The sequence below is a fragment of the Odocoileus virginianus genome, chromosome 20 (genome assembly GCF_023699985.2).
Source record: "Odocoileus virginianus isolate 20LAN1187 ecotype Illinois chromosome 20, Ovbor_1.2, whole genome shotgun sequence".
Lineage (NCBI taxonomy): Eukaryota > Metazoa > Chordata > Mammalia > Artiodactyla > Cervidae > Odocoileus > Odocoileus virginianus.
In genome coordinates, this window is record NC_069693.1 from 4724799 (window position 1) to 4738143 (window position 13345).

The 13345-nt window shown below is 43.0% G+C and overlaps 1 protein-coding gene across 1 annotated transcript; it reads right to left on the bottom strand.

Moving 5' to 3' along the window:
* Positions 1–895: 895 nt before the first annotated feature.
* On the bottom strand, positions 896–12666 carry LOC110152518 (zinc finger protein 85-like). Its single transcript, XM_070450397.1, has 2 exons — positions 12449–12666; positions 896–5470 (listed from the first exon to the last, which is right to left on the bottom strand). Exon 2 carries the CDS (start codon positions 3074–3076, stop codon positions 2051–2053), a length of 1026 nt encoding a protein of 341 aa, XP_070306498.1. The 5' UTR covers positions 3077–5470; positions 12449–12666; the 3' UTR covers positions 896–2050.
* Between the last annotated feature and the right edge of the window lie 679 nt (positions 12667–13345).

Here is a 13345-nt window from a genome sequence, read left to right on the forward strand (position 1 = left end):
CTTGTATTCAATGTGTGTTATATAAATCATATTATGTATATATCTTCAGATATTTATATATTGCATTCAAAGTATGCCAAAGCCATGAGAAAACAGTTCCTTTAAGCCTTACAAGACACATGTGCTAAGAATTATACAGGGTAAGATTTTATAAATCTTGGTTCAGAATTTTCCCATCATGGCTTTTGATTATTCTTTTTGTGACTTTGTTAAACTTACATTTGCTTAAATGAGCCCCTGAACAGTTTGAGCTAACAGAAGAACGAAGGACAACTGCAGCAGGTGAGTTTATGACTCTGAGTTTAGGTCCTCAGAGAACTCACAGCAAGCCTTGAGGGCCCCTGAGGAAGGTCAAGGCTAGAACCAGGCAGAGAAAATTCCAGTACTTGGGGTTCAGACCTGACCCTGGGTGAAGTGCTGTGGGTCCCACAGGCTGAGTGTGGAGGGGTCCATTCAAACAAAGACGAGCAGGATTCTGGTGAGCTCAGAGGGTATCACTGAAGGGGGGCCTGTGCAGTAGACCCTGGGGTTCAGCAAGACTGCTGGTGTCAAGGAAGGGGTCATCTAGAGCAGGTGCTCACAGGACCGGCTGGTGTGAGTTCAAGGACCTGCAGGCTGCCTGCTCCCCAGACAGACGCTGAGGCAGCAACAGCATGGAGCAGTTCAGGGGAGCTCTCAACAGTGCTCTGTGTGATCCTTCTTATTAGAACCACCACGATGTCCAAGTAGATAAAAATGGGAGAGGAGATACAACATAGAAATGGTGGGAAATATATGAAGTTATGAGAGGTTTAACGGCAGTAAGGAACTAATTTCTACAGATGCCATCCCCCTGTGCTACAAATAGTTTATCATTACGTTACCTTTCCTGCAACCTTAAATAGGTGGGAGAGGTTAATGCTGGTGGTGCGTTAACCCTTCATTCATTCCACATCAATTGTAACACTGAAAAACCATTCACTTTTATTAATTAAGATACATTAATTTTACACAGATGGAATAAAACCTTTTACAATTGTTGTTTGATCCTTGATTAAAATACACATTACAAGCTTCTAAAAACTTTCCTGTTTCTCTGATGAACTGATCTGAGAGTGTGATTTATATGGTTTACAAAATGGAGGCTAATTAAGTAAACATGGATGGACATTATTTATATTAATATGACTTTTCCAGAAAGAGTTTTCTATACTTACATAAGATAGAAGAGGTTTCCTTCGTTCAAGCCTGCCAGATAATATGCATGATTTCTCTATGTTGCTGTTATAAAAATACCTTAGATTTTCATGAACTATCCTTGTTTTATGCTTAAAAAGCAACCGGCATAATTATTGAAAACTTAGAGCAAACTTCTGTCTAGTTTTGAATTATTCCCTGAACAATTACTTCATGGTGACCACAGAGGTGTTTGACATCAGTGACAAATACTTCCATTCAGAGGTTTAGTGTGTATATAACATGACTGTGTTCTTAATCTTATAAATTGGAGAATAAATGTAAATGATTCCCACTTAATATAGAAGGGCTTCTTACCATTGGGCAACAACCATCAAAAACATAAGTTCATAACACAGTACAAACAAATCACAGCATGTAGTAATTTGAGAGTTGAATTACATTTGTTTTGGTTCCTTAATAATCTCAAAAAATGTTAACATAAACAAGGACACATTAATAATAATTATACCTCTGCAAATATCCACCCCTTCATCTTGTGATCCATACTAACATATCAATTTGTATGTGTTTTACTTATGGAATACTTGCTACAGTGTTTCTACTTCGAGTAATTCAACAAAAGTGGTACTAATGAAATGCTTTCTAGTATGAATTCTCTGGTATTGAGTTATGTTTGATGTTTGATTAAGCAGTTTTCTACATTTTTTTATTTCATTCATGTATCTTTCCAAAGAAAACACTCATTTTTTCAAAACTGTATATTTAGGATCAACTTCTTTTTAATCACATTCATTTCTAGGGTTTCTCTGAAGTATGTATTCTGTGATTGTGGGTGAGGTGATGGCTGTGATGAAATGCTTTGCCACATTCCTTACATTTCTAACATTTCTCTGCAGTATGAACTCTCTGATGTAAAAGAACTTTCTCTGATGACAAAGAACTGAACTCTGGGAAAAGGCTTTGCCAAAGTCTGTACATTTATAAGGTCTCTCCCCAGTATGGATTCGTTGATGTTGAGTAAGAGTGAATAATGGATAAAGGCTTTGCCACATTCTGTACATTTATAAGGTCTCTCCCCAGTATGGATTCGCTGATGTTGAGTTAAATTTGAACTCTGCTTAAAAGCCTTGCCACATGCTGTACATTTATAAGGTCTCTCCCCAGTATGGATTCGCTGATGTTGAGTTAAAGTTGAACTCTGCTTAAAAGCCTTGCCACATGCTGTACATTTATAAGGTCTCTCCCCAGTATGGATTCGCTGATGTTGAGTTAAAGCTGAACTTTGCTTAAAAGCCTTGCCACATGCTGTACATTTATAAGGTCTCTCCCCAGTATGGATTCGTTGATGTCGAGTAAGAAGTGAATAATGGATAAAGGCTTTGCCACATTCTGTACATTTGTATGGTTTCTCCCCAGCATGGATTCGCAGATGTTCAGTTAAATATGAACTCTGATTAAAGGCTTTGCCACATGCTGTACATTTGAAATGTTTCCTTCCTGTATGAATTTTCCTATGTCTACTTAGATTTGGTGAGTTACTAAAGACTTTTCCACATGTATTACACTTGCAATGTTTCCGCTTAGTCTGAATATTCTGCTGTTGAATAAGTTTTGAAGACTGGTTAACAACTTTACCATAATCATAACAATTATAAGTCTTCTCTCCAATATCCATACTCTTATAAGTATTAATAGTAAGATTTGAGCTTTGATAAAATATATTCCTACACTTATGATGTTCAGAATTGTTGTCTGAAAATTGATGTCCCTGTTGTTTCACGAGATATGAGTCTTGGTCAACATTATGCCCAGTTTCATTGCATGAAGAGCTTCTCATTCCATCATGTATACTCTTGTAATTATTGGGGGTAGAGCTCCTGCTTAAGGCATTCCTCATTTTGTTACACTTGGAAAGTTGTTCCACACTAATTATACCTCCATATGTATTGAACAATGATGGTTGAATAAGGTCTCTCCCATTATTATCAACATTACAGATTTTGGAACAAGGAGAAAATAGTTGCTCCTCCTCAGCAATCTTAAATTTACAAAACAAACATTTTCACCAATGCAGGGTCCCTACGAATTCTGTAATGCAGTTCTTAACACAAGTCTTTTTATTTGGGCGTGTTCTACTAGATGTTTCGAATCCAAAATCATACATGATCTTGATATATACTTAATCAGAAAGTAAGAACAAATGGGACACAGTCCTGGCAAGCTTCATAACAAACAAGATAAACTTAACAAAGTAACAGTTCTTAAGAAATCAAACAAGAATTGAGAGCTTAAAATATGGTGGAGTTTTTTAAGTCTCAATTCTTGTTTAATTTCTTTAACACAGGGAACTCTACTCATTGCTCTATGGTGACCTGAATGGTATGGAAATCTAAAATAGAGTGCATAAATATTATATCTGTGCATGCTGCTAAGTCGCTTCAGTCACATCCGACTCTTTGAGACTCTATGGACCGTAGCCCAACAGGCTCCTCTGCCCATGGGATTCTCCAGGCAAGAATACTGGAGTGGGCGGCCATGCCCTCCTCCAGGGATTATACAAATACACACACACACACACATATATATACACATATAATGGATTTACTCTGCAATACAGTAGAACCTAACATCAATGTTGTAAAGCAACTGTACTCAAATTATTTTTTTAATTAAAAAATTCTTTATATAATCTAAAAAGTTTAATAGTGAGAATAAACCACAAACATTTAGGTGATAAATGTTCTAATTTCCCAGTCAACAATTTAAAAATTCTATATGTTAAGTAAATATAAAAATATTTTAGGTTTGTGTAAATGGGGCAAATACACTTAACATGTTGACATTAGTTCGTACTAAGAAAAGACAAACTTTGAAGAAATCTTCAGGTTTATATTTCTCATTGGAGAGAGGTCCCTTATGCAGTGAAGAAATTAGTTGAGTATGAAATTTATCAAGTCATATGTGTAGTTTGCAGGGGATTGGAAATTATAAAGCAGAAAACATCTTTATAAAATATCTTTATAAAACATGCTTTATAAAATATCTGTCCCCAGTATTCCTAGAAGTTTGGCAGTTTGTCCATGACTCCACTCACACACTTCTGTCTAGAGACAGAACCAGAGCACTTAAAAGGGCAAATAGATGAGGAAACATGAAAAGGGTCATATTTCATTTTCACTTCATATTTCATTTCATTTTCATTTCATATTTCATTTTCATTTTCTTGGGCTCTATCTATGCAGAAATTGACTGCAGCCATGAAATTAAAAGATGTTTGCTCCTTAGAAGAATAGTTATGACATACCTAGACAGTGTATTAAAAAGTAGAGGCATAATTTTGCCGACAGAGGTCCATATCATCAAAGCTATGGCTTTTCCAGTAGTCATGTACGGATGTGAGAATTGGATGATAAAGAAAGCTGAGTACCAAAGAACTGATGCTTTGGGACTGTGGTGCTCGAGAAGACTCTTGAGAGTCTCTTGGATAGCAAGGAGATCAAATCGGTTTAATCCTAAAGGAAATCAACCCTGAATATTCATTGGAAGGACTGATGCTGAAGCTGAAGCTCCAACACTTTGGCCAGATTCGAAGAGCTGACTCATTGGAAAAGACCCTGATGCTGGGAACGAGACAGGGCAAGAGGAGAAGGGGACAACAGAAGATGAGATGGTTGAATGGCATCACTGACATGAGTTTGAGCAAATTCAGGGAGATAGTGAAGGACAGGGGAAGCCCTGGCATACTGCAGTTCATGGGGTCGCAAAGAGTTGGACATGACTTGGCTACTGAACTGAACTAACTGAACATAGTACTCAAAAGTGTGCAGAGTCTTCCTAGAATCCCCGAGAGATGGAAGACCCATCAGGTCAGGCAGGATGGCACAGGCCAAGAGGAGAATCTTGGTTCTCACTGTGAATGTGAAAGTTAATCACTGGAGAAAAATAAAAGAAAGATCAAGGAGCCAAGAATGAGGCTGGAGTTGACCCTCTGTGACACTGAGGGAAGTAAACCCAGATTCCTCCAAAATCATTTCCACTGAAGCAGATCTTCCCAAACCACATGACGAAGGATGACTTCCTCATGGATCCTTGGATCTCTCACCTGAGTCATCGGGTCCATCCATGCACAACTACCTGGGTGTGTGGCTTTTCTCTCCATTCTCTCTCCATCCTGAGGAAACTTTCTTTGCTCCAGAAAGGTGACTGGGTGTGGCTTAGAGATCACAAGGCCTGTTCATCACAGAAAGGAATGTCTGTTCTGCTAGAGACTCATCAGATTCCAAAGCAGTATCTATTAAGATTAGAAGAAAAGTTGTGGTAGAATGTTAACACAGCCTAGAAAATGATTTCCCCAAAAACTTTATTAAAAGCACCTTTACAACACTGCTGCTGCTGCTGCTAAGTCGCTTCAGTCATGTCCAACTCTGTGCGACCCCATAGACGGATGCCCACCAGGCTTCCCCGTCCCTGGGATTCTCCAGGCAAGAACACTGAAGTGGGCTGCCATTTCCTTCTCCGATGCATGAAAGTGAAAAGTGAAAGTGAAGTTGCTCAGTCATGTCCAACCCTTAGCGACCCCATGGACTGCAGCCTACCAGGCTCCTCCGTCCATGGGATTTTCCAGGCAAGAGTACTGGAGTGGGGTGCCACTGCCTTCTCCATTTACAACACTAACAAATACATAAAACTCAGATCCTGAGATTCTGGTCCAGTACTACTAAGGCAAAAGTAGGTGGTGGAAATCTGATTTGAAGAGGAGGGTACCATTAATTTATACCACAGAACTAAGAGTATTACCACTAATCTAGTATGAAGGATGAGGATTATCTCAGTGGAGAGGAAGGTTAAAAATCATAATGAATCATCATGAAGTCTCTTTCTCAACTCACATATTCCCATTACCCCTGGAAAGCAGGGATCTGAAACTCTATTATAAGAAGCAGAAGACTCCAAGAGACATTCTAGAAATGCAGGAACCAAAACCCTGAGGATAGATAAGAGATTCTGGAAGGAAGTTATCCTCACCCAAGGAGGCCAGGTTCCTATAGACACGGGTTCAATCCCTGGTTGGGGAAGATCCCACAGGCCGCTGAGCAGCTAAGCCCATGTGTCACGACTTCTAAGCCTGTGTTCTAGAGCCCGGGAACCACAGCGACTGAGCCCATGAGCCAGAACTACTGAAGGCCAGGCACCCTAGACGCTGTGCTCTGAAAGGAGCCACCACAGTGAGAAGCCCGCTCACGGCAACGAGAAAAGCCCACACAGCAGTGAAGGCCCAGGAACGTCAAAGACAAATAAATGAACAAAATTTTATATTTAAAAAAAAATAATTTTTTGGATGTCCAGAGGAGTCAGACCTCACAGACCAGTTGCCCTTCACCCTTTCTTCTCATCTGTTCTGAATCAGAACACTCACCTTTCCAGACGGATGGCAGAGGAGTCTCCTGAGCCTCTGCATTGCCTGCGATCCCTCATCCACCCCCACCCAGGCTAGACTTCCCACCCTCAGCTCCTCTCTTCCTTGCGCCCCCAGCTCTGGCCCTTCCAGCTCCACCTGTGGTCAGATTTTTCCCTCCATCACTGTCTGGATGCTGCTGGCAAGTCGCTCCCTCTCTACTCTTTTCTAGTCTGGAAAACGGAGAGGCTCCCTGAGCCCATGTCACTACCAATCCTGGAGAGGCACACAGTGAATGCCTGAGATTTCCTGTGTTCCGGCCTCAATTCAGGACCAAGTACCACCCATTCAATGAACATTTTTAGATTTTCCTCTTCCCCATCCCTGTGGCCGGGCTGAGCATTCATCTTAAGCAAAGACTGCTATGCTGATTTCTGAGTAAGAACACCAAGAAACCACTTCACTGTCCATAGAACAGGTCAGACATGTGGTCTATCCAGTGAGATTGTGGGTTAATAAGGGATAGTCACGCTCTTCAAGGTCTCCAATAATGAGGAATCGGTCCTTAGCCTTTCCACGTACTTTGCCATTGGAGTTGTTTGGGGTTACTGGAGGAAAGGGGTCATTTCCCCCTGGAGAGCTGCCCTTGATCTTGGACTTTCCATCTGAGTCACTTGCAGGGAGTGAAGAGTTTGCCCGTCTCTCCTCCACCGCTGACCTCCAGATGGTTCATTTTCACCACCTGGGGAGGCAGGAGAGTGATTGACAGATGCTGAAACACTGACTAACCTTGGAACTCCCAGCGTGCTAGCTATATTCAGATGTCTCCTGTGCTCAAAGATCTTCAGACCCCCATGATGAGCTCCTACCCTTGCCCTCAACTCTACTCCCTGGGCCAGACTCCCCCTCACCTCCCCAGCCCAGCCGGAATCTGGCCCACAGATGCTCAAGCCACACTGATTCCTTGGTGCCCTACACCCTTGCATGCCTGCTGCATTGTGTCCGATTCTTTGCCACCCTTTGGACTGTAGCCCACCAGGCTCCCCTGTCCCTGGGTTTCTCCAGCAAAGAAATTCAATTATACATACATATATATATATATATATTCTCTTTCATATTCTTTCCTTTATGGTTTATCACAAGATACTGACTGTAGTTCCCTGTACTACACAGTAGGACCTTGTCATTTATCTATTCTGTATTATAATAGTTTGCATATGCTAATCCCAAACTCCCAATCCATCCCTCCCGCACCGAGCTCCCCCCTGACCACCAATCCTATATCAAGCAGACCTCTGTGTCCTCTGCAGAGCTTAGAAATGAGCTTGTTTGATAGTCACTGATACAATGTCCACATCAATCTCACCTTCCTTGAAACTATTGCTCCCACACACACTTGTTTTTTTTGAAAAGCACTGACTTTAGAGAAGGAGCCCTGGGTTTGAGTGCCGATTATGTCGGCTATGACACAGATTCATTGGGGAAACACAGACAACTCCTCTTCCTCTCTGGGCCATTTCTGCAGTAATTCTGCAATAATTCCTGGGAAAGAGGCAGAATGAAGAAATACGTCTGGGCATGGCCTTCCTCATTAGCATTTTAATTAAGCATTACCAGAGACATCATGGGTATTTCAGGTTTCAGGGTTATTTTATGTCCTCAGACATTGGGTTGGTCTCAACTAAAGCCCAATAACTAGCTGGCTGTCTCTCACCAAGGAGATTTCTGGTCAGATATTCCAGCAGCCACCACTTTGTGGAGCTCATTGGCTTTTGCCATAAACTCCTGCCTGCATAAGGATTACGAGACTTCTTTCCAGTAATTTTATAGACAGGGGTTAGCAACAATCCCTGATGTAGAATATATGTGTGTCCTCCAAAATCCAAATAGTCCAATCGGACACTGGGCTTCTAACTTCTTTTTTCCACCAGACACCCTATACTTTTCAAATTATCAACCTGTGTGGGTTTGGGCAGTTTTATTGGTTCTCACTTATCGTGTCCAATCAATTTTGGTTGAAGGGAGGATTTACACGTCTCCAGTTTAATAATACTAGAATGGGGAAACGTTCCCTGGACATACAGAGTATCTATTTATTAATATATTGAGGTAAAGGAGGAGAAACAACGACTTCCCAAGAAATTTGTTCAAACTTTCCAATCTTCATCCAAACTCTCACCTTAATTTCATCATTCTTGCATTTCTATAGCTTCCCCATTCAACTATAACTCCCATTAGGGCTGACCAGGCATTCAGTCCCATCACTTCATGGCAAATAGGAGGGGAAAAAGTGGAAGCAGTGACAGGTTTAATTTTCTTGGGTTCCAAAATCACTGTGGATGGTGACTGCAGCCATGAAATTAAAAGACACTTGCTCTTTGGAAGGAAAGTTATGACAGACCTAGACAGTGTATTACAAAAGCAGAGACATCACTCAGCCGGCAAAGGTCCGATTAGACACAGCTGTGGCTTTCCCACTAGTCATGTATGGATGTGTGAATTGGACCATAAAGAAGGCTGAGCGCTGAAGAATTGTTGTGTTTAAATTATGGTGCTGGAGAAGACTCTTTAGAGTCCCTTGGACTGCAAGGAGATCAAAGAAGTCAATCCTAAAGGAAATCAATCCTGAATATGCATTAGAAGGACTGATGCTGAAACTGAAGCTCCAATACTTTGGCCACCTGATGTGAAGAGCTGACTCATTGGAAAAGACCCTGGTGATGGGAAAGACTGAAGGCAAGAGGATAAAGGGGACAACAGGGGATGAGATGGTTCGATAGCATCATCGACTCAATGGACATGAATTTGAGCAAACTCTGAGAGATAGTGAAGGACAGGGGAGTCTGGCATGCTGCAGTTCATGGGGGTCACAAAGAGATAGACACGACTGAGTGACTAAACAAGTTTTAGAATCACAGAGCATGAGGCTCCTGTGTTAAGGAGTCCCAGAAACATTTTCTCCATTTTACTGCTAATGTGTATATGGCTTTGAGTGCCCCACTGGAAGTGGGGCCAAGGAACCCAGGCTCTGTTATCAATCTTCATCTGTATTGGGTTATGGGACCATCACCTCAGGTGATTTGCAGTCAGATTTCTCATTGTCCCATCTGTCTTGTGGCTTTTTAATTTCCCCCAGACCAGGGGATCTATCTACCTGCTCTATCGCAGACTTGATTGAGGTCCTTCAATGCTGGGGGACGATGGCCCACCCAGTCTCCAAGAGTGCTGCGCTGAGACCTTTGTTTTGACCCCATCAATGTCCCCTTTATCCCAATTCTTTTTTTAAGTTTAATTAATTAATTAATTTTTGGCTGCACTGGGTCTTCATTGATGCGCACGGGCCTTCTCTAGTTGCAGCAGGCGGGCTTCTCATTGCAGTGGCTTCTCTGTCGTGGAGCACAGGCTCCAGGGGCATGGGCTTCAGTAGTTACAGCGCACAGGCTGAGTTGCCCCTCTGACATGTGGAATCTTCTTGAACCAGGAACCTGTGTCTCCTGCATTGGCAGGTGGATTCTTAACCACTAGACCACCAGGGAAGTCAGTTTAACCAAAATCCCTTACCCTCAATATCTGATGGGCTTCCTCCTCCTCCACCAGCCCCCACCTGCTGTCTGATCACCCTGACCTGCCTTCAGCAGCCCCTTTCAGGACTCTTCCCTGGAGAATCCCATGGAGAGAGGAGCCTGGTGGGCTACAGTCCATGGGTTCACAGAGAGTCAGACACGACTGAGGGATGAAACTTGGTGATTAGGGAAAAAATGAAGTAGGATTTTCAGTTTTTATTATGCACATTCTGTTATTGTTAGATATATAAGTTCACATTCACCTATTACACTGGTGATAAATTCTTTTCCTGATGATGGATTAGTAAGTGGAAAAAAAGTAAGGATCACCTAATTAGGCCATAATGAGATTTGAAGAAAATCTTTAAGTTAAGCTAGTATTTATGTATTATTTACTATATGTCTGGAAAGAGGAGGAAATGGCAACCCACTTGGCAACCCAGTATTACTGCCTGGAAAATACCAGGGACAGAGGAGCCTGGTGGGCTACAGTCCACGGGGTCACAAAGAGCTGGACATGACTGAAGTGACTTAGCACATATGTCTGTCAGTTTCACATACACGTCTCGTTTACACCCCCGCCAAAAACCTGAGAGACTGAATATACAGAAATTATAGCCAGACGGTATAGGACCCTCAAGTCTCAGCCATGAGACACATGTGACTCTGATCCTCAATTACCAGGAACTAGTCCAAGAATCCACACCACAACTGCAGTGACAATTAGCCCAGAACAGTCAGAGTTTGGTCCACAAATATCAGGTTCCTTATTATTTGCCCCTGTGTCCAGCTCAGAACCAACCAAAGAAAACCAAATATGCTTCCTAATACAACTACAGGAGGTGCCAACCTCCAGCTTTCTCAGGATTATAATCATCTCCCATCACTGCTGACACTCCACTTTTTTCCACTCTAAAGGACTCCCATTGCCCCGCCTGCCTTTGTGTCTGCCAAATGCAAATGGTGGTAGCTGGCTCTCTCACTATAGCAAGCTCAGAATCAATAACCTGTTTGTTCTCATTTGCAACCCCATGGATTGTAGCCCACCAGGCTCCTCTGTCCATGGGATTCTCCAGGCAAGAATACTGGAGTGGGTAGCCATTCCCTTCTCCATGGGATCTTCCCAACCCAGGGACTGAACCCAGGCCTCCTGCACTGGAGGCAGATTCTTTTCCATCTGAGCCATCATGGAAACCCCAATACAGTCAGAGATGGAATTAAAACTCAAGTTTCTCTTTCTCCACACCAACTTTCGAGAATGTAGAAATTATATAAACTCCCCACATTCTTTGGCCAACTGGCACTATGGGTACTGTACAAATTACTATTACATGTTTATACAGGCTCACCCTCCACTCAGGACTTCCCACGTGGCTCAGTGGTAAAGAATCTGCCTGCAGATGCAGGAGATGTGGGTTCGATCCCTGGGTCAGGAAGCTCTCCTGGAAAAGCAAATGGCAACCCACTCCAGTATTCTTACCGGGATAATCCCATGGACAGAGGAGCCTGGCGGACTACAGTTCATAGGGTCACAAAGAGTTGGACAAGACTGAGTGCACACACAGCAATGCAGCCCTCATCTCGCTCGAAAAAGGAAAAAGTGAATCACTTAAAATTTAGGAAACCTGTCTCTAAATCAAATAACATCATGTTCAGGAGGAAATCAAGAATCAAGACCTCAGATTCTGTTGCCCTACACGTCCGGGAGCAGTGATGAGAATGAAAACCGAACGTGAAATCTGGTGCAATGGGTCAGGGGACCTGCCGCCTCTATTGGACTGAGGGGCAGAGTCCACTCTGAGCCCAGCTTTTATTCCTGATTGTAGACTACAAGACTTTCTTTGATCTATCTTTACTAAGACACTATATTGACATAGTCCAGATCTCCTTGTTTTTACCCCAGGCTGTTCCCTTCTGGCATAGTCTTGGGAATAATCAACCAGTACATAGGCAGTGTTCCTACCTAACACCGACCCGGTGTTCCAAGGTCCATGCTTTCATGATGCCAGTCATACTCCCTTCTGGGTCTGGCCTTGGGGTCTGTAACAAGGCTATTATTCTAAGAAAACCATGAAAAATAATCCTCAACACAGTTTATTGATACTTGCTGTTTTTCCAGGTGCTATTTCTATGAAATTTCTCAAGGCTGTGAAAGTACATTATTAGGGATTCCCACTACAGGGGTCCACCTTGACTACTCTTCTATATGTCAGAAAATCCTGTTAGTGTTGTTTTCCAAAATATATTCAAAGTCTGGCCACTTCTAACCAGTTGCCCTGAAGCCACCCTGGCCCAAACCACACCCTCTCACCTCTCACTCTGGTTGGCCAGCTCCTGCTTTTCCCTTAATCCCCGATGTCCATCTGGATCAGAGCCTCATCACACTGTGTTTTAAACAGGTCACATATTTCTGTTCCTTCTCCAACCCTTACCCGGTGAACTTGAACTCCTTTGAGGCAGACACTGTATCTTTCTCCTCTCAGCTATTCTTAGCGTTTCATGCACATTGGGAACTACAGCAATCAAAAAAAGTTTGGGGAACAAAGAAAGGAGGAGGCAGTGTAAAAACTTCCCAAGACTCCCCTCCTGAACGCGAAGCAAAGGAAAGGAACTGAAATGCACTTAATGGTTTTGAAACTGACCAGGAGTGACGAAATTGTGCTTGCGGTGACTTTAAAAAAGAAGAACTGGGGAAAGTTTGCCGTTTCGTTGTGAAGGCAGAGAAGGGAGACTGTGACCCAGTGGGGCTCAGCTGGGGGTGGGGGCTTTCCACTCTCCCAGGGGCATTGGCTAGTGGTCATTTTTCGTTGTCAAAATCTCACATCGAAAGCTCCTGACATCTCATGCGTAGAGAGCAGAGATGTTCGCTGATGTCCTGCCGTCCACAAGACCCACCCCATCAGCAAAGAAATCATCCAGCCCCAAATGCCCGAGCTCTTATCCACCCGTGGGCACCTGCAGGGGTGGGGACAGGGTAAGGCAGGGAACGGAGCTTGTCTGAGGGAACGGAGACCCCAATCTCAAAGGGTAAGCATGCATCGCAAAGATGGAGAGAGGGGACAATACTACAGCGGGGTTGAACCACGTGAAGCAGGGTCGGAGAGACAGGAAAAAGCACATGGTCCTTAGGAAGTGGCAGTGATGTGGCTGAGGCATGTGAGGGGTGGCTGGTAGCGGGGGAAGGGTAGATGATGGTGAGAGTGTGAAC

Bases quoted from the DNA above. Each gene is read 5' to 3' on its own strand.
- LOC110152518 (XM_070450397.1), bottom strand. From the start codon at position 3,076: ATGAGGAATGCCTTAAGCAGGAGCTCTACCCCCAATAATTACAAGAGT.